The sequence below is a fragment of the Hypanus sabinus genome, chromosome 5 (assembly GCF_030144855.1).
Source record: "Hypanus sabinus isolate sHypSab1 chromosome 5, sHypSab1.hap1, whole genome shotgun sequence".
NCBI classification, from domain to species: domain Eukaryota; kingdom Metazoa; phylum Chordata; class Chondrichthyes; order Myliobatiformes; family Dasyatidae; genus Hypanus; species Hypanus sabinus.
Genome location: NC_082710.1, coordinates 171,896,543 through 171,923,791, shown reverse-complemented (window position 1 = coordinate 171,923,791; position 27,249 = coordinate 171,896,543). Strand labels below are relative to the sequence as shown.

Sequence of the window (27,249 nt, the reverse complement as noted above, 5' to 3'; positions counted from 1 at the left end):
GATAGAGTTGAAGTGGATAGGCTTTTTCTATTGAGAACTGGAGAGATTCAAACAGCAGGCCGTGAGTTGAGAGTTAAGGGGCAAAAGTTTAGAGGAAACACGAGGAGGAACGTCTTTACTCAGAGAGTGGTAGCTGTATGGAACTAGCTCCTAGTCGAAGTGGTAGTGGCAACTTCGATTTTGTCATTTTAAGTAAAATTGGATAGGTATATGGACAGAAAAGGAGCGGAGGGTTATGGACTGAGTGCAGGTAGGTGGGACTAGGTGAGAGTAAGCGGGATGGCCTGTTTCCGTGCTGTAATTGTTATATGGTTATATGGTTATACGCACTATACTACTAATTCGGAGTGGTACATAACAGTGTTGTTTCTTCCACGTTGGACAAAACAGATACATTTGAGTGATTGATGGTAACGCACTTCTGTATAGCTCAGAGAGCGACCCTGAAATTTTTGTGTTCTCACATTATAATTCGCCACCCACTGCCAATCTGAGCTCTCTTCTTTTGGCCACTGATACTGTCCCAATAATGCTTCTTGAGTGAGTTGCACAACTTCTGTCCGGGTTCATTGCATTATTCAGGACTCAAAAGAAAATTCAATAATTCCAGCCAAAAGGAATTTCGTCTATACTTGAATCGCAGCTTTTGCTGAGAATTCATCTGTTTATAATATTAACTTTGCTTTCCCCTCCCCATACTCCCTGATGCTGTCTGATCCTTTATGCACGTGTCTGTGTGGGAAGTGTTTTACTGAAGTCTCGTTTGTTTTAGGTTAACAAGGGTGCAATTTTATTTCCTAGTGTTTTATTTTTATTCTCTTCTACTGATATCTGTTGTCTACTTTCGTTTCCTCCACATAAAGCAATTTCAGCTAGATTGGCTGTCCCGATGAAGGGTATCGGCCCGAAAGTCGACTCCTCTCCATAGATGCTGCAGGACCTGATGAGTTCCTCCGCTTTGGAAATCTCTCTACCGGGGGTGTAAGGATGCTTCACTGATATGTTAGTTGGAAAACCCGCTATAGGTGTATGCCTCTCCCACGTGTTCTCCATCCTGTCAAAGTGATATTTTTTAATCACTTCATGCTTCTTTGCAAAGTTATGTTTCTGTTTTTAACTGCTGCGAATTCTCTCAAGAGGGGATATACTCTCCCCAACTTTCGATATTTATTATAATGAGAATGACACCGATTACTCTGCATCCTGAACTGCAGATCCTGTTCCTCAGCTGCCGATAACGTTTAGAGAGGGAGAGAGGGAGAGGGGGAAGGGGGAGAGAGGGGGAGATATGGAAAGCGAGAGGGAGAGATATGGAGAGGGGGAAGAGGGAGAGTCTGTGTGTGTGTGTGTGTGTGTGTGTGTGTGAGAGAGAGAGAGAGAGAGAGAGTGAGAGATTATTTATATAACGTCTACCCGAAACCTTCCATGTTTTCACATAGGTGTCATTGAGCCGCTGGGCATTTTCCAACATTTTTCCGTTTTATTTTACGGCTGTTTAAACTCATAGATGCTTTATCTAACCAAAGGATTCGGAAACGAGAAGTGTGTTTTGTGCAGATGCACAATATGCACATTATTATAGAAGGAAACCGGAAGTGTTGCAAGTAAAACTAAGATTCGATTGCGTACATAACGTCTGTGCTTTGTGGTACAAAGCTTGGGCTTAAGACGTCCAGGGAAAGATTAAGATTCGGCAGCTATTTTAAGAACGGTAAGTGCTTCTTCACCGAGCTTTAGGGAAATCTAAAGGCGTAAAGCAGGGTCTTAAGAGATCGTTTGTCTTTGAATCGGGCTTTGAAGAGGGTGAATATCTCTGAGCCTGGTGTCCAGGAGGCGGACCTTTCTTGAAGCGGGCTTTGAGGCGGATAAATTTCCCGAGCCAAATTTTGTGAAAGAGTTCCAAATCCGGGATTCGGGAAGAATGGGTTTCCGGCTGCTGGAGAGTCCTTGAATCTGATTTTAGGAAGATTGAGTGGCTCTGAGTCTGATACTGAGTAGGATCAGTGTGTCTGGCCGAGCTTTGGTGAAGCTGCGTGAGGTTGAGCGGTGGCTTGGGGAAGACACAAGAGAGGACAGATGCTGCATTCTGATGGGAAACAAACTGCTGGAAGTACTCAGCGGGTCGAGTAACCTCTGTACGGGGGACGGGGGACGGGGGTGGTTCGGGGTTGTTGATGTTTCGAGTCGAGATCCCGTATCGGGACTGGCCACGGTGAAGTAAGAGCCGGAATAAAGAGGAGAGGGAGCGTGGTAAAGACAAGAGATGGCAATTGATAGGCAAGGAGATGCGAAGGATAAGGGGCAGATAGAGCCAGTTTGCAATGGAGCAACGTAGGTGGGAGACAGAGGCAGGTGAGTGATGGGTAGAAACAGGCAAAAAGATGAGATTGCCCCTCCCCCGAGGAGAGGGTGAAAGCGGAGAGAGTTGCTGGAAGGTGACTGGCTGAAACTTTGACGGCGGGTGGGGGCAGTTAGAGGCAGAAGGAATGATATGGAGAAGCATATCACACAGCATTTCACACTGGCGCATGAAATATTTGGTTAAAATGTGGAATTAACCAGGAGGCCGAAAGAGACATTTATGAGCCACCGGATTCCCTTCGCATTTACCTTCCTCCACTCCCTTAATGGTTCCCAGCATGGCCGTATTTAGTAGATTCTAGCATTGCTAGGAATCATTAGCTCGATCATCGCCCCCGCCCTCCCCCGGCACCGATTTCCACCTTCAACCTCTCTTCCCCCACACGTCCTCGTCTGCCTTTATTATTTTCCCTTTTGTCAACTTGCTTCTATTATCTATCTGCTACCATTTCCCAACTCCAGCAATACCTCTCCTCAAATCGTTAAATCTGCCCCTGATCTTCCATCCTTCTTTGGTCCCTATCACATTCTGGCCCCTGTCTCACTTCCCCTTTCCTACTTAGACTGGCTATCTTACCTCTCCAGTCGCCGTCCTGATGTGTGCTTTCGTTCCAAAATGTCAGAAATCCTCTCTTCCAGGTGCTTGTTACTCCACCCGCAGAAGATTTTCTTTGTGCTTCCGAGAGGATGACTATTCCAGTGTCGAGCAGAAAGTTGCTATTTCCTACCGCAACACAGCCCATTACCCCGCCCCTACCTAAATCAGTCCCATCCTTTGTACCAATTCGCCTTCCGTGGTCCACAGTTCAAAGAGTAATGACAATATATGTTAACTGTTCGTTCGCCTCAATGAGTGAAGGAAAATCAAATTCAGTGTAATTCTTCAATGGTTCTACAGCCTGGCTGTTTTTAGGGCGCGGCTTTGCGACTGACATTCCTGTGAAAGAGGCCTGTGAAGCGCAACGCAATCTTTATCTAGAGCGGACATGGAGAGCCTGGTGTCTATTGTGGGTGAGTCTTGACCAGAGGGCACAAGCCTCAGAATAGAAGGACGTCCTTTTAGAATAGAGATGAGGAGGGATTACTCAGGGACAATAAAACAATAAGATATTGGAGCAGAATTAGGCCGTTTGGGCCATCGAGACGACCCTGCCATTTCATTATAAATAATCCATTCCCATCTCAGCCCACCTTTTCCCTATATCCCTTCATGCCCTGATTAATCAGGAATCTATCAACCTCTGCCTTAAACATACCCAGTTGCTTCAAAAGTTCAAAGGTTATTTATTACCGAAGCACACAACTCTGAAATTCTTCTGCTCCAAATAGCCAGGAAACCAAGAAAGAAAAGTAAAGCAATACGCTCATCAACCCCCAAAATTTCTCCTCCCCGCAATGAAAAATCGAACAAAAATGGAACAGGTATATCAACCCCAAGTCTCCCACCCCAGGACACAAAAATCGAGAAAGGAAACGCATAATAGAAAAACACTATAAGACTGAAATATGAACTGAAATCTGTAGTTCAAGTCCATATCCAAAAATGCTGAAAATCTGCATAACATTCTTCGTGCTCCACAGCTGCATGTAGTAATGAATCCCATGCACTCACTACTCTTTGGATACAAAAATTCCACCTCAACTCCGTTCTAAATGGACGGCCCTCAGTCTATCTTTGTATCAGACAGACAGACAGACAGACATATTTTATTGATCCCGAGGGAAATTGGGTTTCATTACAGTGGCACCAACCAAGAATAGTGTAGAAATATAGCAATATAAAACCATAAATAATTAAATAATAGGTAAATTATACCAAGTGGAAATAAGTCCAGGACCAGCCTATTGGCTCAGGGTGTATGACACTCCGAGGGAGGATTTGTAAAGTTTGATGGCCACAGGCAGGAATGACTTCCTATGACGCTCAGTGTTGCATCTCGGTGGAATGAGTCTCTGGCTGAATGTACTCCTGCGCCTAACCAGTACATTACAGAGTGGATGGGAGACATTGTCCAAGATGGCATGCAACTTGGACAGCACCTTCTTTTCAGACACCACCGTCAGAGAGTCCAGTTCCACCCCCACAACATCACTGGCCTTACGAATGAGTTTGTTGATTCTGTTGGTGTCTGCTACCCTCAGCCTGCTGCCCCAGCACACAACAGCAAACATGATAGCACTGGCCACCACAGACTCATAGAACATCCTCAACATCGTCCTGCAGATGTTAAAGGACCTCAGTCTCCTCAGTAAGTATCATCCAAGTTGGCCTCAAACTTGGCCTCAAAGCCACAAATTTCGTCATCCAAGCACTGAAGTATAGCATAAAAAAGAAGCGGCCACAGAACACACCTGTGAAACACCACTACACACAAGTAGCCAAGCGAAAAAAGGCTCCCGTTGTTCCCATTCGTTGCTTCCTGGCAATCAACCAATCCTCTGTCCATCATAGTATCTTCCCTGTAATATCATGGGCTCCTTTTCCCTTAAGGAAACCAGAGGCTATGCACTATTCAATCGTGTGCCTCTAAGTAGCCTGAAAAAACATCTTTAGGAATTCTACTCCAACAATCTTCAAAGCACTGAAGTCCCACTAACGGGCCTGTAACTTGTTCTGCCTCTCTCCCTTCTTGAAGTGTGATGTGACTTCCAGACCAGTCCCAGAATCCACTGAGTCATGAAAGAACATTACCAATGCCTTCACAAACTCCTCAGTCACTTCTTTCAGAACCCTGAGGTTTAGACCATCTAGATCAGGTGACCTCTCTGCCTGCAGACCTTCCATTTTCCCAAGAACGTTGTCCCTAGTAATAGCACAATTCACACAATTCTACCGTTGTTAAACCTCTCGAACAACTGCATACTGCGAATGGCTTCCACAGTGACGAATGATGCAAAATACGTATTCAGTTTGTCCACTATTTCGTTGCCACCATTACTCCAGCATCATTTCCATCATTTCGATATCTACTCTCGCTTTCTTTTCGGTTACATGCAGTATATGAAGAAACATTTTTCTCTCGTTAATACTATTGGCTGACTTACCTCGTGTTCTATGTTTGCCTCCTTTATGACATTTTAATTGCCTTCTGTTGATTTTTAAAATTTTCCCAATCTTCTAAATTCCCGTAACAGTGTGGTGTTTCGCACTAAGTTTTACATTGCAGACAACTCGGGTTTCCTTCCCACCGTTGTCCTGCCTGCGGATTGTACGTAGCGTGTGAGTTTGCTCCGGATGCTCCAGTGTCCTCCGACAGTCCAAAGACTGTTTACTTGGTCTTTGGAAATTGCCCCATGATTAGACCCCGATTAAATCGGGGAAATTGCTGGGCGGGAAGGCCTATTTGGCGCTGTATCTTAATAATTAAATTTTGCTCTGATGTATGCACTCCTTTTGGATTATATGCTGGCTTTCACTTCTCTTGTCTGAGTCATCCTGCCTTCAGACCATAAGCTATTGGTGCAGCATTAGGTCATTTGCCCCTCGAATCTGCTCCGCCATTCAGTCATGGTGATTCTTATTTTTCCCCCTCTCAGGTGTAATCCTCGGCCTTCTCCACGAAACCTTTGATGCCGTGGTCAATCAAGAACCTAGCAATCTCCGCCTTAACTACACCCAAAGAGCTTGCCTCCACAGCTGCCTGTGGTAACAAATTCCACAAATTCACCACCCTCTGGCTCAAGCAGTTTCTCCGTGTATCTGCTTTAAATGGCCGCCCATCTACTTTGAGGCTCTGCCCTCTTGTCCTGGACTACCCCACCATGGGATACATCCTTTCCAAATCTACTCTTTCTACCACCTTCGAAAGGTTTCAATGAGATCCTTCTCATCCTTTTAAATTCCAATGAGTGCGGTACCAGAGCCATCAAGCGTTACTCGAATGATAACCCTTTCATTCCCGGAATCATCATTGTAAACTTCCTGTGAATCCTCTCCAATGCTAGCACATCTTTTCGTAGATGAGGACCCCAAAATTGTGCACAATACTCAAGGTGATATCTCACCAGTGCCTTATAAAGCCTCAGCATCGCATCACTTTTCTTATATTCTAGACCTATTGAAATGAATGCTAACTTTGCATTTACCTTCCTCACGAGCGACTCAAGCTGCAAGCTATCTTTTAGGGTGTTCGAGACAAGGACTCCCAAACCTTAGATGAAGGCATTGAGAATAACATCAGCAAGTTTGCTGATTATACTCAACTGGGTGGCAGTGTGACATGTGATGAGGATGTTAGGAGAATTCAGGGTTACTTGGATAGGCTGGGTGAGTGGGCAGATACATGGCAGATGACGTTTAATGTGAATAAGTGTGACGTTATCCACTTTGGGGGTGAGAACAGGAAGGAAGATTATTATCTGAACGGTGTAGAGTTAGGTAAGGGAGTAATACAAAGAGATGTAGGAGTCCTTGTTCATCAGTCACTGAAGGTGAATGAGCAAGTGCAGCAGGCAGTGAAGAAGGCTAATGGAATATTGGCCTTTATTACAAAGGGAATTGAGTACAAGAGCAAGGAAATCCTTTTGCATTTGTACAGGGCCCTGGTGAGACCACACCTGGAGTATTGTGTACAGTTTTGGTCTCCAGGTTTAAAGAAGGGTATCCTGGCTGTAGAGGAAGTGCAGCGTAGATTCACAAGGTTAATTCCTGGGATGTCTGGACTGTCTTACGCAGAGAGGTTAAAGAGACTGGGCTTGTACACTCTGGAATTAAGGAGATGGAGAGGGCATCTGATTGCAGCATATAAGATTATTAAGGGATTGGACAAGATAGAGGCAGGAAACCAGAGGGCATGGTTTGAGAATAAGGGGTAGGTCATTTAGGACAGAGTTAAGGAAAACCTTCTTCTCGCAGATCTGGAATGCACTGCCTCGGAAGGCAGTGAAGGCCAGTTCTCTGGTTACTTTCAAGAAGGAGCTAAATAGAGGAATCAAGGGTATGGGGTCAAGGCAGGAACCGGGTATTGACAGTAGATGATCAGCCATGATCTGAGAATGGCGGTGCAGGCTCGAAGGGCCGAATGTTCTACTTCTGCACCTATTGTTTATTGTCTATCTATTTGCATCTCATATTTTTAGTTTTTCTCCCCGTTTAAAAAACAGTCTGCACATTTATTTCTGCTCATGCATTTTCCAACACTGTATTTCCTTTCCATTCTTCTAATCTAAGTCCTTCTGAAGCTTTTCTGAAGCTTTATGAAATGCCTGTCCCTCCACATGTCTTGATATCGTCTTCAAGTAGCAACCAAGCCATCTATTCCATCATCTAAATTATTGATATACAGCACAAAAGGACGCGGCCGCAACACTGATCCCCGCAGAACACCACTAGTTACTGGCAGCCAACCAGAAAAGGAGCCTTTCATTCCCACTCTTTGCCTCCAATCAATGGTTTCTTAACTTGGTAAGCAGCTTCATGTGTGGCACCTTGTGAACGGCCTTTTGAAAAGCCAAATATACAACAGCCACTACGTTCCCTTTATCTATCCTACTTGTAATTTCCTTAAAGAATTCTAACAGATTCATCATGCAATATTTTCCCATAAGTAGGTGAGTGTGTTTCTAAAAATGTGAAAGTAGAAGGAAAATAAAAGTGTTCTACTTCAACACCTTAACTGCAATTATAATGTAACTTAAGAATCTCAAAGTAGAAGGCAACAAAATCTTAATAACTCTTCAAATTTTATGATCACAATTTAACGAAGTTTAACTTTCAATTCGGCTTTGGCCTGACCTCCATGACTGCTTATTCAGAAGTGAAAACAGCCAAGGAAATGTCACGTTCAGAAGTAAAAATATTCATAACGTCGTAACCATAGATTAGTATAAATTTAACTTTCTTTCTCGCATTGCTGATTAACTGTCTCAATGTGGTGATGTGGCGCTAATGCTGGAACCGGGGATCTGGTTCGATGCTGATCTTGGTTGCTTCCTGCCTGGAGCTTGTCCACTTGGCACTGTTATTTGTCCCTGTGCCTTCCCATGCCTGATTGCTAATTGCTTAGTATAATTTTGGATTTATTGTACTCGGGTTGAGAGTGATTGGGGATGTGGTAATGGGCAAATTTGACGGGTATGTAGCAGAGAAGCAGATACAAAGGTGACCGCATGGCAAAACACCTCTACTTAGTTCATAAGAGCGACAATGAGGATTCTGTTGGTTGCAGGGATGGGTGGGGATTAATCTGACGGCTAGGTAAGACACTATGGCCTGAACGGAATCTGAACTCCCACACCACCACATTCACGAACAGATAGTATCTTTCACCCATCAGGCTTTTAAACTAACAAAGATACCTTCATGCACCTCAATTTTGAAATGATTCCACAAGCTATGGACTTACTTTCAAGAACTATGATATGTTATCTGTATTAATTATTTACTTATTTAATTTTAGTTTTGTTATTGTATTTGCATAGTTTTGTTTCTTTTCCATATAAGCTGCACACCTGACACTAATTTTCCGCATTCTGGCTCCTGCCCCCTTCTTTTCCAGTCTTGATAAACCATCTCGACCCGAAATGTCGACCCCCGTAATCCCCTCCAATAATGCTCTCTGAGTTCCTCCAGCATTTTGTGCGCGTTTCTCTGGATTTCCGGCATCTGCAGAATCTATGGACCAGAGTACATTCGACGATTCGGGTCGAGACACTTCAATCAGACCTGATGAAGGGTACTCTTTTCCATAGATGCCGCCTCACCTGCTGAATTACTCCATCATTTTATGTCCGTTGCTTGGAATTGCAGCATCTTGTTTGTGATCTGCAGAATTTCTTGTGTTTCTAAGCACAAGAGATGCTCAATGGTAGCGTCTATACAGGAAGTTCCCGGCAGTATTTTTAAAACATTGCCTGTGCAAAAAGGGAAATGGATAACAAACCTCAGTTGCTAAATGATGATAGTTAAAAAGTCCCCAAGGACTCCAATTTCTTTAGGTTTTGCTGACGAAACAAAAAAAAAATGTAGAAATGAGTTGCGATGGTTAAAAACAGGAACTATTTTTTTCAATTTTGCCATCAAAGGGAGAACATCTGTCCTAGATCAGCTAAGACACGAAGAACCACCCACTACCTCGTTATATGACATAGAATAGCATTCAGTCCTTGTGACTTGCTTTTCCCACTGTGTAAAATTCTGTACGTGATTCTATTCATCTTAGCGCAGGTACAACTCACAGGGATGCACGATATTTTAATCAGATTATTTATGCTTTAACATGCAGTGTATATCCGTTAAGTCTAACCCACAGCTGCAAGATCAAGCACAACAATCTGCAAAATCTGACAAGGAAGACCACGTTTCAGGTCATAGAGATTCAGAAAAGCTGGGAAAAAGAGGAAACTGCTTGCTTTAAGTTGCGGAGAATGCACAAAAGGATTGCATAGGAAAAAGCGAATATCTCTAAGAGGGTCACAGCAACGATAAGTTATTAATGAAACTATTTGCTGGAGATGAAACATGGAAACTGATGGAAAAGTTGCAAAATGCAGGTCAAAGCTGTAGGACATGCCAATCAGATTAGGCAGTGTTGGTGGGGGGAAAAGCTTCAATAAATAGAATGAAAACGAAAGCGGTTTGTATGAAATTACTGAAGATGACACCAAGTCCCGAAGTTCCTTGGTCAAAGATTTTTTTTGGACATTCTTTGCTATTGTATTTCAGGCTTTTGGCATACGCCATTTAGATTTTGTTTCTATTTTTACAATATTTACAATATTTGTGTTCATTTGCTTCTCTTTTTCTAAAGGCATCCGCCGAACCATGACGTGGAATGCGTTCGTCTGTTCATTGTTCTTGTTCTCTGGTAAGTGCTGAAAACGGGGACGTTCATACAGAGGCATACAGCAGAGCAAAGTGAGAAACAGAGAATGAGAGAGGGGATAAAATATTGGGAACATTAAAGGGTTAGTTATCTCCTCAAGGTAATTTTGACAATCACTTAGATTATCACTAATCTAAGGCATAATTGCTCGTGCTCATTCATTCTTCCTTAGTAAAACAATTCAGCCCTTTATTGAGGGCATGGCAAATTCAAAGTAAAATTTATTATCAGAGTACATATATATCACTATATACTAATCTGAGATTCATTGCCTTGCGGGCAGGAAAAGAAAACCAACGTTTTGTGCTTTAATGTTCCAGAAGGTACAGAAAGGGGTGCAAAAGAGTAGATGGAACCGCATTATTAATTGCGCATTACTAAGCATAAAACCAGAATACCATAAGATATAGGAGCAGAAGTAGGCCATTCGGCCCATCGATTCTGCTCCGCCATTCAGTTGTGGGCTGATCCACTTCATCCAGTCACCCCCACTCCCCTGCTTTCATCCCATACCCTTTAATGCCCTGGCTAATCAAGAACCTATCTATCTCTGCCTTAAATACACCCAATGACGGCCTCCACAGCCACTCGTGGCAACAAATTCCACAGATTTACCACCATCTGACTAAAGTAATTTTTCCGCATCTCAGTTCTAAATGGACATCCATCAATCCTGAAGTCGGGCCCTGTTGGTCCTAGAATACCTTACCATGGGAAATAATTTTGCCATATCATATTTTGCCTGTTCACGCTTTTTAGCAATTGGAATGTTGCTATGAAATCCCCCCTCATGGTCCTGAACTCCAGGAATACAGCCCAAGAGCTCCCAGACTTTCCTCATATGGTAATTCTTTCATTCCTGGAATCATTCTTGTCAATTTTCTCTGAAGCCTCTCCATTGTCAGTGTATCCTTTTTAAAAGAAGGAGCCCAAAACTGCACACAATGCTTCAACTGTGGTCTCAAGAACGTCTTATATAGTCTCAACTTTCACAACCGAATCAACGTAGAGGTTAAACTTTAAGGTATCTTGCACAAGGACTCCCAAGTCTGTTTACATCTCTGCATTTTGAATTCTTTCCCCATCTAAATAATAGTCTGCCCGTTTATTTCTTCCACCAAAGTGCATGACCATGCACTTTCCAACATTATATTTCATTTGACACTTCCTTGCCCATTCCCCTAAATTATCTAAGTCTCTCTGCAAGTTGAACAACACACACAAAATGCTGGTGGAACACAGCAGGTCAGGCAGCATCTATAGGGAGAAGCACTGTCGACGTTTCGGGCCGAGACCCTTCGACAGGACTAACTGAAAGGAAAGGTAGTAAGAGATTTGAAAGTAGTGGGGGGAGGGGAAATGCGAAATGATAGGAGAAGACCGGAGGGGGTGGGATAAAGCTAAGAGCTGGAAACGTAATTGGCGAAAGTGATACAGAGCAGGAAAAGGTAAAGGATAATGGGACAGGAGGACTCGGGAGAAAGAAAGGGGGAGGGACACCAGAGGGAGATGGAGAACGGGCAGAGTGATGGGCAGAGAGAGAGAGAAAAAAACAAATAACTAAATATTGTCAGGGATGGGGTAAGAAGGGGAGGAGGGGTATTAACGGAAGTTAGAGAAGTCAATGTTTATGCCATTAGTTTGGAGACTACCCAGCCCTTATATAAGATGTTGTTCCTCTAACCTGACTGTGGCTTCATCTTGACAGTAGAGGAGGCCATGGACAGACATATCAGAATGGGAATGGGAATGGGAATTAAAATGTGTGGCCACTGTGAGATCCTGCTTTCTCTGGCGGACCGAGCGTAGGTGTTCAGAGTAACGGTTTCCCAGTCTGTGCTGGGTCTCACCAATATTTAAAAGGCCACACCGGGAGCACCGGACGCAGTATACCACACGAGCTGACTCACAGGTGAAGTGTCGCCTCACCTGTAAGGACTGCCTGGGGCCCTAAATGGTGGTGAGGGAGGAAGTGTAAGGGCAGGTGTAGCACATGTTCCGCTTACAACGATGTGGCAGGAGCAGATCGGATGGAAGGGATGGTGGGGACAAGTGGACAAGGGAGTCGCGGAGGGACCGATCCCTGTGGAAAGCAGAAAGAGGAGGGGAGGCAAAGATGTGCTTGGTAGTGGGATCCCGTTGGAGGTGGCGGAAGTTTGAATGTGTGGAATGAGCTTCCTGTAGAAGTAGTAGAGGCCAGTTCAGTTGTGTCATTTAAGGTAAAATTGGATAGGTATATGGACAGGGAAGGAGTGGAGGGTTATGGGCTGAGTGCGAGTAGGTGGGACTAGGTGAGATTAAGAGTTCGGCACAGACTAGGAGGGCCGAGATGGCCTGTTTCCCTGCTGTGATTGTTATATAGTTATATGGATATAGTTATGGAGAGTTATACGTTGGACCTGGAGGCTGGTGGGGTGGTAGGTGAGGACAAGGGGAACAGTATCCAGAGTGTGGTGGAGTAGGGAGACCGAAGCCTCCTGTCCAATGATTCTTTCCATTATCCAGCTCTGTATCACTTTCGCCAATCACCTTTCCAGCTCTTAGCTTCATCCCACCCCTCCGGTCTTCTCCTATCAGTTCGCATATCCCGCTCCCCCCACTACTTTCAAATCTCTTGCTATCTTTCCTTTCAGTTAGCCCTGACGAAGGGTCTCGGCCCGAAACGTCGACAGTGCTGCTTCCGATAGATGCTGCCTGGCCTGCTGTGTTCCACCAGCATTTTGTGCATGTTATTTGAATTTCCAGCATCTGCAGATTTCCTCGTGTTTGCTCTCTCTGCAGGTTGCCTGTTTCCTCAGCACTAACCGCTCCTCCACCTATCTTTGTATCATCGTCAAATTTAGCCACAAATCGATTAGTACGGTAGTCCAAATCATTGACATACATCGTAAAATGTAACGGTTGCAACACTGACCCCTGGGGAACTCCATTGGTAACCAGCAAGCCAGTCAGAATAGGATCCCTTTATTCCCACTCACTCTTGTCTACCCTGCTTGTAATTTCCTCAATGTATTGCAGTAGGTTTCTCAGGCAGGATTGTCCTTTCAGGAAACCATGCTGGCTTTGGCCTATCTTGTCATGTGCCTCCAGGTGCTCCGTAATCTCATCCCTAACAATCGATTCCAACAACTTCCCAACGACTGATGTCAGGCTAACAGGTCCATAGTTTCCTTTCAGCTGCTTCCCACCCTTCTTAAATAGTGAAGCAACATTTGCAATTTTCCGATCATCTGGTACAATGCCAGAATCTATCGATGCTTGAAAGATCATCGTTGATGTCTCCACAATTTCTACAGATGCTTCCTTCAGAATCCGAGGGTGCATTCTATCAGATCCAGGAGATTAATCCATCCTCAGATCATTAAGCTTCCTGAGCACCTTCTCAGTCATAATTTTCACTGCACAAACTTCACTTTCCTGACACTCTTGAATATCCGGTATACTGCGGACGTCTTCCACTGTAGAAACTGATGCAAAATACGTATTGAGTTCCTTTGCCATCTCTGCATCTCTCATCACAATATCTCCAGCGTCATTTTGTATTGGTCCTATATCTGCTCTCGACTCATATTTACGCTTTATATTCTTAAAAAATCTTTTAGAATCTTTGTGATATGTCGCCAGCTCTTTCTCATAATTCATCTTTTCCTTCCGAATGACTTTCTTAGTTTCCTTCTGCAAGTTTTTAAAAGCTCCCCAATCCTCTATCTTCCCACTAGCTTTGGCTTCCTTGTATGCCCTCTTCTTTTGCTTTTACTTTGGCTCTGACTTCACTTTTCAGCCACGGTAGTGTCCTACTTCCCGGTGAAAATGTCTTCACCTTTGGAATATATCTGCCTTGAACTTCCCTCATTTTTCGCAGACACTCCAGCCATTGCTGCTCTGCTGTCCTTCCTGCAAATATCCCTTTCCAGTCAATTTCGGTCAGTTCCCCTCTCATGCCATTGTAATTTCCTTTATTCCAGTGAAATACGGGCACATGAGATTTTATCTTTTTCTCTCTCTTAAATTTCAATGTGAACTCGATCATATTCTTTTTGTTATGTCGTTGCATTTTCATTCTAGGCTGTCCTAATTAAATACATAACAGCCATGCCACCGTGATCCAGCCCTAACTTTTGCCCATGTCGCCTCACAGGATACCCCTACCAAGATGATCTCTCTAATTGTAGATGTTGTCGTCCTGGACCTCAATAGAGATAATTTGTAGAATGTATAAGGAATGTATAAGCGCTGGCTTATTCCTCAACCTTAAGCTCTCATATCACCTCCGAAGTATTGCACAACACCCAATCCAGCACATCCCATGAACAAGCTTTTCTAAAAAGCCATCCCTTATACATACTCTATTGCGGTCCAGTACTACAACATCTACAATTAGAGAGAACATCTTGGTAGGGACATCCAGTGAAGCGACATGAGCAAAAGTTAGGGCTGGGTCACTGTGGCATGACTGTTATGTATTTAATGAGGACACCCGAGAATGAAAACGCAACGACATTACAAAAAAAAAATCAGCCCATTCGTTCCATCGCGGCAATTAGATCGCATTTTGGCAGAAGTGCGCATTTGACATTTTGTGATGTTGGAGGCTTTCCCCGGCAAAAAAAAACATTGCCTCAATGCCACCTCTGTGCACTGAATCAGTAAATTATCTTAATATCTAAACATGTATCGTTGTCTTCTATAAATATGTTCAGTAAGTGAAGCTCCTTGAAAACCTCGGCTAGAGAATTTCAGAGATTTTCCAGCCCAGGGGAGATGATACTCCTTCCTATTTCTCCCCCGAACGAGTAGTAGTCTCTTTTAAGACCGCGAAACTTCATTCTCTACTTCTAAGCAGGGAATATTAATCTACCATTTAGCTTGCTAAGCGTCGCATTATCTTCGTGTGTATCAACTAGATCACCGGTCATTTGTTCAAACAATAAAGAGAATAACATTCTGTTTAATCTGTCCTCATTCTACTATTTTAGGAGCCGAGACTTTCAAAAGTTCTAAAATTAGACGTTCCAGTGCTCTACCTAATACAAAGAAAGTGCGGTACCGAGTGTCCAAGCTAATACAAAAGCGAAACAATGCCCCAAGCCTTCTCTGTGATTTAAGACCATAAGACCATTAGACATGGGCGCAGAATTAGGCCATTTGGCCTTGTAAGTTCGGTTCGCTTTAATCATGCCTAATCCATTTCTCTCTCAAATCTATTCTTCTAACTTTTTTCCCAATAACCTTTCATATCCTGACTAATCAAGAACTTATTAAACTCCACGGTCGCCTGTGACAACTGTTACGGATTCAGCAACAATAAATATATGAGTGAGGCAGGGGTTTTTATAACAAATAAAACATTTATTAAACACTGAAAAACAAACCCCAAAAGTAAACAAATCACTAACGTAACCGGAAGTCAGCTGCTGTGCTGCAGCTTAAACAGTTCTTGAAGCGATGTTGCAAAAACAGTTCTTCAAAGTAGTATTGCAAAAGTTCAAAATGCTTACAGTCCATTTAAGGGAGAGACTTTTTAAGGCGGTTTAAATTCCCTTTCACGTCGTGTTGTTGCGGTTCCCAGTCGAACTACTTTTCCCACGAAGAATTTACGAAGATGAAAAATGAAATGGCTTAAAGGCACTGACCTTTCCTTTACAAAACTGTTCCCAATCCTTTCTGCTATTTCACACGGATTAACACGAGCACAGTCAACAAATTCCTTCCGAATGAGTAGCAAACAAGGTCGAACCTGTTTCACCGTCGAAATCGATTTTCCTCGATCTTTTAACTCCCGAACTCCGATCTTCACTTTCCACTGATTCTCAACTAGCAGTATTATAATGAAACTGCTGGCAATGACCTTTTAAACTTTAGGCATTAAATAAAACTCCATCTTTCAACTAAACTGCGTCATAACATTAAATCACGCAGTGGCATGAAGTCAACATGGCAAATCCAGCCACGAACTGCCCCTCCTCACAGGGAGGGGTCCTCCTTTTATACACTGTGAAAAAAAACCAGTCACATGACCTCCACTGGCAGGAAAATGACATCACTCCACCATCACGAGACCATTACCTCAAGTCCAGTATAGCTTCAACACCTGTCACGTGACAAGTACACCACTGTCACGTGTCACGTGTACGTAACGCAACGCATTTCATATGTTCAAAACACTGTGGTTGAAGAAATTCCTCCTCATCTTTTTTCTAAACGGATGTCCCTTTATAATATAATCAGGTCCTGACTAATGTGAATCTAGGGATGGATCGGTGGATTTTGAACTTTGTACTTCCCTGACTGAAGGTTCATATTCCTACGTAAGCATCAATTATATAAAAGTTCTGGGATAACTTTAGTGACTTAACAAAATACTATAGAGGTTACTTAGATTGTAAATACGCATCTCTCACTTGCAGGATACAGATTTTAAAAAAATCTTCTATATTTGATTCAATGAAAATGTAACGTATCAATTTTCTGATGTTCAGTGACGAGGGAAAGTTTACAAGAGTAGAACACAAAGCAAACAAGAGTAGAACACACACAATATATAGGAGGCCTCTGCAGAGCATCGGTGAGCTGAGATGCTGTGGTATAAGTCCATAAAATCGTCAGAGTGACGGCACCGGTGGATAAGGTGGAGTGTTTTCGAGTGTTTGCCTTCATTGCCCTGTCATTATTTATAACAAGTGGGACGTTAGGCTCTAGCTTCATCAAACATTGGGTAGGCCTCATTTGGGTTATCATCAGCGGTTTTAGCCTCGACACTATGGGAATGATGTGATTGATCTGACAGGATGCAGATGCAGCTGATTACTTTAGAAGGCGAAGATTGGTAGATGTCCACAATCTTTATTCCATTACAGGTGTGTATGAGAAACAATGACATAATTTTACTATGAGATATGGAAAGTTCGAGAATCTATAGGGATTCCTTTCAGTCAGAAGATGGTTAAAAACTGAAATGTACTGCCTGACGAGGTGGTGAAAACAGGTACCCTCGTGGTATTTAGAAAGCATCAAATATTTGAATCGCCACAGTAGAGAAGTCTATAGATAAAATGCGGGTAAATGAGATCAGCGTAACTATGTAAAGCTAGTGGCTTTGACATGTTGGACCGAAACGAAGATACGAGGCAATGAAATTATTTCCGGTTACAGGTATGAGATTATTTCCGGCTACAACAACAAGCGGAATAATCGAACAATCGCCAGTGCAGATCACGGTTACTGAAGGGGAAACGGTGCAGCTGAATTGTACTTACATCAGTAAAACAAACGATGCAAAGAAGTTGGTCGGAGCCATTACTTGGTACAAAGACAAGGAAAACCATACGGTTTACAACAAGTCCGGCGAGTTTCAGGGTCGCGTAAGACCTAACAGTTCAAAGGGTATTCTAAGCCAACATTTACAGATCTTCAACGTCAGAATGAATGATACAGGAAAGTATTACTGCAAAGTAGAAATTTTTGGCGAAGGAAATCATCTTGGAAAAGGGACAGAAGTTCAAGTCACAAGTAAGTGGGTATTATTTTGAATTTATATTCGACGTTCGATGCACATTTCTCAGCTTCTGCAATAAAGTGTACCTCGATACAAATTTAGACACAGAAGTTCGGAATGTCTTTGACATATTGAAGGTGAAGTACACGCTGACAAAATAATGAAAACTAATTAAATTTGCAATTGCTATAATCAAGTGAACATTTACTGGTGAGTTATTCCAATCTGTCCCTAAGACCATAAGACATGGAAACAAATTTGGCTCATCGAGAATTCTCCGCCATTCGAATTTACAACATTGCCTTTAACATGCCATTTTCGCCCGTTTCCCGAATTCATCTAAGCTCTTCTGCATGTTCTTTCAGTACTACTTGCCCTCCACGAATCATCAGCAGTCATCTGCAAATTTGGCTACAAAACCAACAATTCCATCATCTAAATCATTGATATACAGCATGAAGAGAAGCGGTCCCAGTAGTGACCCATGAGAAATACCATAGTCACTGGCAGCCAACCAGAAAATGATCATTTTATGCTTACTCGCTGCGTCTTACCAATCAGCCAATGTTTTGACCATGCCAGTAACTTTCCTCTAAAACCAAGGGCTCCTAACTTGATAAGCAACTCCATGTATGGCAACTTCTCAAAGACCTACTGAAATGCCAAATATACAAATCAACTGCATTCCCTTTATATAGCCAAGGTGTAATCTACTCAAACAATTCCAAATGTTCTTCAGGCAAGATCTTACCTTAAGAAAACCATGCTGTCTTATCTTGTCCTGTGTAACCAAGTATTCCATAATGTCATCGTTAACAAAATAAAATCTTCTGGCGTTACGGGAAAGATACTGGCATGAACAGCGGAATGGTTGAGAGGTTGCAGGCAGCGAGTGGGGCCTTCTCTGCTTGGCTGCAGTGACTGGTGCTGTTCCTCAGAGTTCAGTATTAGGACCGCTACTTTTCACATTGTTTGTCAATTATTTACGTTACGGAATTGCTGGCTTTGTGGCAAAGTTTGTGGATGATACAAATATAGGTGGTGCTAAGGAGGCAATGCGATTGCAGCTGAACTTAGACAGTTTGGAAGAATGGGAAGAAACTCGCAAATGGAATACAGTGTTGGGAAATGTATGATAATCCATTTTGGTAAAATGAACAGTGGTGCGGGCTATTATTGAAATGGGGAAATGTTCAAACAGCAGAGGTGCAAAGGGACTTGGGATTCCGCGTGCAAGACTCCCAAAACATTAATTTACAGGCCGAGCCTGTGGTAAGATGGAAATGCAAAATTGGTATTTATATCAAGGAGAATAGAACATAAAAGCAAGGCGGTAATGTTGGCTCTTTATAAGACACTAGTCAGGCCACACTTTGAGTATTGCCAACGCTTCTGGGCACCATATCTCATAAAGGATGTGTTGTCATTGGAGAGAGTTCAGAGGAGGTCGTCAGGATGATTCTGCGAATGAAGGGGTTAACTTATAGTGAGCAATTGGCAGCTTTGGGCCTGTTCTCACTGCAATTTCGAAGAACGCCACGGTATCTCATTGAAGCCTTCCCAACAGAACACAGAACATAGAAAACCAACAGCACAATACAGGCCCTTCATCCAACAAAGCTGTGCCGAACATATACTTACCTTAGAACTACCTAGGTGTACCCACAGCCTTCTATTTTACTAAGCTCTAGGCACTTATCCAGAATGTACCTTTAAAGACTCTATCGTTTCCTCCTCCACCGCCGCCACTCGGCAGCCCATTCAACGCACTCACTACTCGCTGTGTAAAAGACTTATCTCTGTACCTTATAACCTCCAAGCCCCATAAAACTATGTCCTCCCTTTCGGCCCTGGGAAAATGACTATCCGCACGATCAATGCCTCTCATATCTTATACACCTCTATCAGGTCACCTCTCATCCTCTGGCGTTCCAAGGAAGAGAGGCCGGGTTCATTCAATCTATTCTCATAAGACATGCTCCCCAATTCAGGCAACATCCTTGTAAATCTCCTCTGCACCCTTTTAATAGTTTCCACGTCCTTCCTACACTGAGGCGACCAGAATTGAGTGCAGTATTCCAAGTGGGGTCTGACCAGGGTCCTATATAGCTGCAACATTACCTCTCGGCTCTTAATCTCAATCCAACGGTTGATGAAGGCCAATGAACCATACGCCTTCTTAACCTCAGAGTGAACCTGCGTAGCAGCTTTGAGTGTCCTATGGACTCGGACCACAAGATCTCTCTGATCCTCCACACTTCTAAGACTCTTACAATTTTTGTTGTATTCTCCCATCATATTTGACCTAACAAAACGAATCACCTCACACTTATCTGGATGGAACTCCATCTGCCACTTCTCAGCCCAGTTTTTACAGCCTATCAATGTTCCGCTATAACCATTGACAGCCCTCCATGCAATCCACAACATCCCCAACATTTGTGTCATCAGCAAATTTACTAACCAATCCCTCCTCTTCCTAATTCAGGTCTTTCATAAAAATCACAATGAGTAAGGGTCCCAGAACAAATCCCACTGGTCACCGACCTCCATGCAGACTATGACCCATCTACGACCACTCTTTGCCTTCTGTGGCCAAGCCAGCTCCGGATCCACAAAGCAATGTCCCCTTGGATCCCATTCCTCCTTACTTTCTCAATAAGCCTTGCATGGGGTACCTTATCAAATGCCTTGCTGAAATCCATAAACACTACATCTACAGTTCTGTCTTTTCAACAGCCTCAAAACTGAGGAGAGGCCTTTAAAACGGAGATAAGGAGGAATTTCTTTCAGCCAGAAAGAAGTAAACTTGTGGAATTCTCTGCCACAGACAGTGGTGGAAGCTAAGTCGTACATAAATCTAAGGTGACGAAATTCGATCTTTTCCTGGATGGTCAGGGAACCAATGGATATGGCATGAAGGCAGGTATATGTGGTGAGTGGGATCCGGGATCTGATATGAAAGAATGGTGGAACAGACCCAATAGGATGAATGGCCTCATTCTGCTCCTATGTCTTCGGGTCTTCAAGTTTGATGGTCTTAACAATTGAATCTAATGTCTTCCTAACCGTTGAGTTCAGGCTAACTGGTCTAGACCTTAAGACCGTAAGATCATATGACATGGAAGTAGAAATATGCTATTTAGCTCATCGAGACTACTCCGCAATTCAATCATGGCTGGTCTTTTTTCAGTCCTGAGTCCCACTCACCGGTCTTCTCCCCATAACATTTGACGCTGTGTCTAATCAAGAACCTATCAAGCTCTGCCTTAAATGCACCTAACGACTTGGCCTCCACAGCTGCCCCAGTAATAAATTGCACAAATTACCATGCTATTGCTAAAGAAATTTCTCTGCATCTGTTTTAAATGAACGTCCCTTTATCCTGAGAATGCGCCCTCTTGTCCTAGTCTCTCCCACCATGTGAAACATTCTTTACATATCTCCTCTGTCTAAGCATATCATAATCGAATGGTTTCAATGATATGACCCTCATTCATCTAAATTCCAGGGAGTACGGACCCAAAGCTATCAAACAGTCCTCGGATAACCCTTCTATTTCCGGAAATATCCTTGTGAATTTGTCTGAACATAGTCCAATGCGAACACCTCTCTTCTTAGACGAGAAGACCAGAACTGTTCACAGCACTCAAGGTGAGGCCTCACAAATGCCTTATAAAGCCTCAGCATCACATCCCTGCTCTTGTATTCCGGACTTCTTGAAATGAATGATAACATTGCATTTGCCTTCCTCACCACTGACTCTACCCGCAAGTTAGCAACACTGCCCCTATACCAATATTCGAATCATCTGCAAACCTAGCAACAACGCCACCAATTTCATCATTTAAATCATTGATTACAGCATAAAATGGAGAGGTCCCAGAACTGACGACTGTGGTACTCCACAAAATACTGGCAGCCCACCAGAAAAGATCCTTTTATTCCCACTCGCTGCCTCCTACCAATCGGCTAACTCTCTAAACATGCCAGCAACCTTCCAGTAATACCAGGGGCTCTTAACTTTGCAAACAGCCACATGTGTGGCACCTTGGCAAATGCCTCCTGAGCCCAAATATACAATATCCATGGCATCCCCTTTATCTATCCTACTTGTAATCTCCTCAAAGACTTCGGGCAGGTTCATAAGGCATGAATTTCCTATAAGGAAACCATGCTGACTTTATCCTATGTTGTGCTCCGCAACCTCTTCCTTACCAATTGGCTTTATCACCTTACCAACCTCTGAGGTCAGCTTAACTGAACGACAAATTCCTTTCTGCCGACTTACTCTTTTCCTGAAGAGTGGAGTGACATTTGTAAATTGCCAGTCATCCGGAATCATGCCAGAGACCAAGGATTCCAGAAAAATTATACTAATGCCTCCACAACATTTACCTCTACCTTTTTCTGAAGTCTTGGGTGCAGTTCATCAGGTCCGGGTTATTCATGCACGCTTGGATCTTTCAGCTTTTTGTCCACCTTCTCCCATTTCATAATAACTGCAGTCACTAGTCTTTACTCGAAACCTACCGCATCTGGCACACTGCTAGTGTCTTCCCCAATAAATACTGATGCAAAATACGCATTTTTAACCATATAACAATTACAGCACGGAAACAGGCCATCTCGGCCCTTCTCGTCCGTACCGAACGCTCACTCTCACCTAGTCCCACCTACCAGCACTCAGCCTATAATTCTCCATTCCTTTCCTATACATATACCTATACATTTTTTTTAAATAACAATATCGAACGTGCCTCTGCCACTTCTACTGGAAGCCCGTTCCTCATAGCTACCACCCTCTGAGTAAAGAAGTTCCCCCTCGTGTTACCCTTAAACGTTTGCCCCTTAACTCTCAACTTATGTCCTCTTGTTTGAATCTCTCCTACTCTCAATGGAAAAAGCCTATCCACGTCAACTCTATCTATCCCGCTCATAATTTTCATTATCTCTATCAAGTCCCCCAGTCCCCCAGCTCAACCTTCCACGCTCCAAAGAATAAAGATCTAACTTGTTCAACCTTTCTCTGTAACTTAGTTGCTGAAACCCAGGTAACATTCTAGTAAATCTCCTCTGTACTCTCCGTATTTTGTTGATATCTTCCCTATAATTCGGTGACCAGAACTGTAAACAATGCTCCAAATTTGACTTCAGCAATGCCTTGTACAATTTTAACATTACTTCCCAACTTCTATACTCAATACTCTGACTTATAAAGGCCAGCATACCAAAAGCTTTCTTCACCACCCAATCAACATGAGATTCCACCTTCAGGGAACTATGCCCCATTATTCCGAGATCACTCAGTTCTACTGCATTCCTCGGTGCTCTACCATTTACCATGTATGTCCTAATTTGATTAGTCCTGCCAAAATGTAGCACCTCACACTTATCAGCATTAACCTATATCTGCCATCTTTCAGCCCATTCTTCTAACTGGCCTAAATTTCACTGCAAGGTTTGAAGACCTACTTCATTATCCACAACTCCACCTATCTTAGTATCATCTGAATACTTACTAATCCAATTTACCACCCAGATCATCCAGATCATTAATGTTCATGACAAACAACAATGGACCCAGTACAATTCCCTAAGGCACACCACTAGTCACCGGACTCCAACCTGAGAAACAGTCATCAACCACTACTCTCTGGCATCTCCCATCCAGCCATTGTTGAATCCATTTTACTACTTCAAAATTAAAACCTAACGATTGAACCTTCCTAACTAACTTTCCGTGAGGAACCTTGTCAAAGTCCTTACTGAGGTCCATATAGACAACATCCACTGCTTTACCCTCGTCAAATTTCCTCGTAACCTCTTCAGAAAATTCAATTAGATTTGTCAAACGTGTTCTTCCACCCACAAATCTATGTTGGCTGTTCCAAATCAGGGTCAGATAATTATATACACCATCTCTAAGAATACCTTCCATTAATTTACCAACCACTGACGTCAAACTTACAGGCCGATAATTGCTAGGTTTACTCTTAGAACCCTTTTAAAACAATGCAACCGCATGAGCAATGCACCTCTGCGACCATCCCTGTCTACAATAGCATTTGAAATATTTCTGTCAGAGCCCCTGCTATTTCGACACCAACTTCCCTCAAGGTCCCAGGGATATCCTGTCAGGACCCGGAGACTTTTCCACTTTTATATTCTTTAAAAGAGCCAGTACTTCCTCTTTATAAATCATCATCGTTTCCATAACTACCCTAATTGCTTCCCTTACACAGTTCAATATCCTTCTCCACAGTGAATACCGAAGAAAAGAAATTGTTCAAAATCTCCCACATCTTTTTTGGTTCCATACATAGCTGTCCACTCTGATTCTCTAAGGGACCAATTTTATCCACCACTATCCTTTTACTATTAATATAACTTTAGAAACCCTTTGATATATTTTCATCTTACTTGCCAAAGCAATCACATATCTTCTTTTAGCTTTTCAAATTTCTTTCTTAAGATTCTTTTTACAATCTTTATATTCCTCAAGCACCTCATTTACTCCATACTGCCTATATTTATTGTAGATCTCTCTCTTTTTCCGAACCAAGTTTCCAATATCCCTTGAAATACATGGCTCTCTCAATCTTTTAACCTTTGCTTTCAACCTAACAGGAACATAAAGATTCTGTACCCTCAAAATTTCACCTTTAAATGACCTCCATTTCTCTATTACTTCCTTCCCATAAAACAATTTGTCCCAATCCACTCCTTCTATAACCTTTCGCATCTCCTCAAAGTTAGCCCTTCTCCAATCAAAAATCTCAACCCTGAGTCCAGATCTATCCTTCTCCATAATTATATTGAAACTAATGGCATTGTGATCACTGCACCAGAGGTGCTCCCCAACACATACCTCGGTCACCTGGCCTATCTCATTCCTTAACGGGAGATCCAATACTACCTCTTCTCTAGTTGGTACCTCTATGTATTGCAGCAAAAAACTATCCTGCACACATTTTACGAACTCCAAACCATCCAGCCCTTTTACAGAAATGGCTTCCCAGTCTATGTGTGGAAAATTAAAATCTCCCACAATCACAACCCCGTGCTCACTACAAATATCTGCTATCTCCTTACAAATTTGCTCCACAAATTTACTTCACATGTCATTTCCTTGTCCCTCATTATTATATCTCCGGGCTCATTTTCTAGCGGTAAATTCCATTCTCATCTCTCTTTTATTTTATACATTCTTCAAAGAGCATTCACTATCCACTTTAATGTTGTTTGCTATCTTGCTTTCATATTTCATCTTTTTTCCTCCTAATGATTTTTGTAGTTGCTCTCCGTAGGATTTTAAAAGCGTCCCAGTCCTCTGTCTTACAACAAATTTTTGCGTCGTTGTATGCCCTGTTGTTTCTTTTTACATTAGCTTTGACTTCGCTTTTCAGCCATGGTTGCATGATTTTGTCTTTTGAGTATTTCTTTGTTTTCGGAATACATCCATCCCATAACTTCTTCATTTTTCCCAGAAGCTCACTTAATTGCTGTTCTGCTGTGTACCTTATCAGCAGCTCCTTACAAGTTACTTTGCCCAGCTCCTCTCTCATACGACTGTAAATTCCTTTACTCCACTGAAATACTGCGACCTCAAACTTTCTCCTTATCAAAGTTCAAGATGAACTCAATCATTCTGTGATCATGACCTCCAAAGGGTTATTTTACCTTCAGCTCCCTAGTCACTTCCGCTTCATTGCATACTGCCCAATCCAATATATCTTATCCGCTGGCAGGCTCAGTGAGAAACTGCTCTCAAAAGCCAGCTCGTAGGCTTTCAACAAATTCACTCTCTTGAAGTCCATTAACAACCTGATTTTCCCAATTGAGCTGCTTGTTGAAATCTCCCATAACTATCATAATATTTCCTTTCTGATACGCCTTTTCTACTGCCCGTTGAAATCTATGGTCCACATCCTGGCTACAGTTGGGAGGCTGGTATATATATATATACGCATGCACTATCAAAGACCTTTTACTCTGGGTGTCTTCAACCCAAGAGAATTCAACATCTTCGATCTTATGTCACTTATTCCTATTTCTTTACCAGCAGAGCCACGCCACCCCTTCTGCCTACCTTCCTATTCCTCCAATAAGGCGCCTAACCTTAGGCATTCAGCTCCCAAATACAACCATCCTTCAGCCACAATTCAATGATGGCCACAACATCGTACCTTCCAATCTGTAATATTGCAACAAGATCATCCTCTTATTTCCCATACTCCGTGCATTGAGATATAATACCTTGAGTACAGAAGTTGCTACCCTTTTAAACTCTGCATCCCTAAAGCAATGATAATCACCCTGCTGTCTACAATTTTGTTCTATCATTTTCTGACTTCCTGCCAGTCTGACTGTACACTATTTTTGCATTTTTTTTACCATCAGTTCTACACAGAGTCCCTTAACTCCGTTTCCCACCCCTGCCAAATTAGTACATACATTCCCCAACAGCTCTAACAAACCTGCCCGCGATAATTTTGGATCCTTTCTGGTTCCGGTGGAACCCGTCTCTTTTTAACAGGCCATACCTCCCCCAAAACAGATCCCAATGCCCTGTCCCTTGCGCCAGCTTCTTAGTCACACATTAATCTGCCAAACCGTCCTGTTTTTATCCGCATGGTACAGGCAACAATCCAGATATTACTACCTCTAGTTCTTTACGAATTTTGAGCACATTCGCCCTTGTAATAGTAACTGGACTCACTTCTCTTCCCTCACCCTCTTCAACATCTGACACGCTGCTAGTGTCTTCCAAAGTGAGGACCAGAGCAAGATACTTATTTAGTTCATCTGCTATCTCCAAGTCCCCCGTTATTATTTCTCATTTTCTAGCACTACAATCCACTCTCAACTCTCTTTTGCTTTTTACATTCTTGAAAGAGCTTTTACCATCCACTTTGATATTGTTTTAAGCTTCGTTTCATATTTCATCTTTACCCTCCTAATGATTCTTTTAGTTGTTCTCAGTAGGTTTTTAAAACCTTCCTAATCCTCTATCTTGCCACTAATTCTTGTTTTGTTCTATGCCCTCTCTTTTGCTTTTACATTACCTTTGTCAGCCACGTTTCTACTATTCAGCTATTTGTGTATGTCTTTGGGAATATATTTATCCTGCACTTTCCTTTTTTCCCCAGGAACTGAAACGATTGCTGCTCCACTGTCATCCCTGCAAGCATCTCCTTACAATTTATTATGGTCAACTCCTTTCTCATACCAGTGTAATATCCTTTACTCCACTGAAATACTGCCACTTCAGTATTTGTCAAGGGCATACATCGTTCTCCCGATCAAATTTCAAATAGAACCCAATCATATTTTCATCGCTATCTCCTAAGGATTCTTTTACCTTAACCTCCATAATCACATCTGGTTCATTACATAATGCCAATCCAATATAGCTGATTCCCCTAATCGCCTCAACAACAAACTGCAGTAAAAAGCCATATCGTAGGAGCTTTCAAAATAAGAGAAAATCTGCAGATGCTGGAATTCCTAGCAAAAAAACAAAATGCTGGAGAACTCAGCAGGCCAGGCAGTATCTAGGAAAAGAGT

At 42.6% G+C, this 27,249-nt stretch overlaps 1 protein-coding gene across 2 annotated transcripts in view; it reads left to right on the top strand.

The window, feature by feature from the left end:
• Window positions 1-1,662: 1,662 nt before the first annotated feature.
• The window catches only part of LOC132393827 (uncharacterized), a 48,801-nt gene continuing 23,214 nt past the window's right edge, over window positions 1,663-27,249 (top strand). For both annotated transcript variants that reach the window (XM_059969218.1, XM_059969217.1), the window contains exons 1-4: window positions 1,663-1,711; window positions 3,260-3,372; window positions 10,110-10,166; window positions 17,337-17,693. In XM_059969218.1, coding sequence (XP_059825201.1) covers window positions 3,348-3,372; window positions 10,110-10,166; window positions 17,337-17,693 — 439 coding nt within the window. In that variant the 5' untranslated portion in view covers window positions 1,663-1,711; window positions 3,260-3,347. The remainder of the gene's footprint in view (window positions 1,712-3,259; window positions 3,373-10,109; window positions 10,167-17,336; window positions 17,694-27,249) is intronic.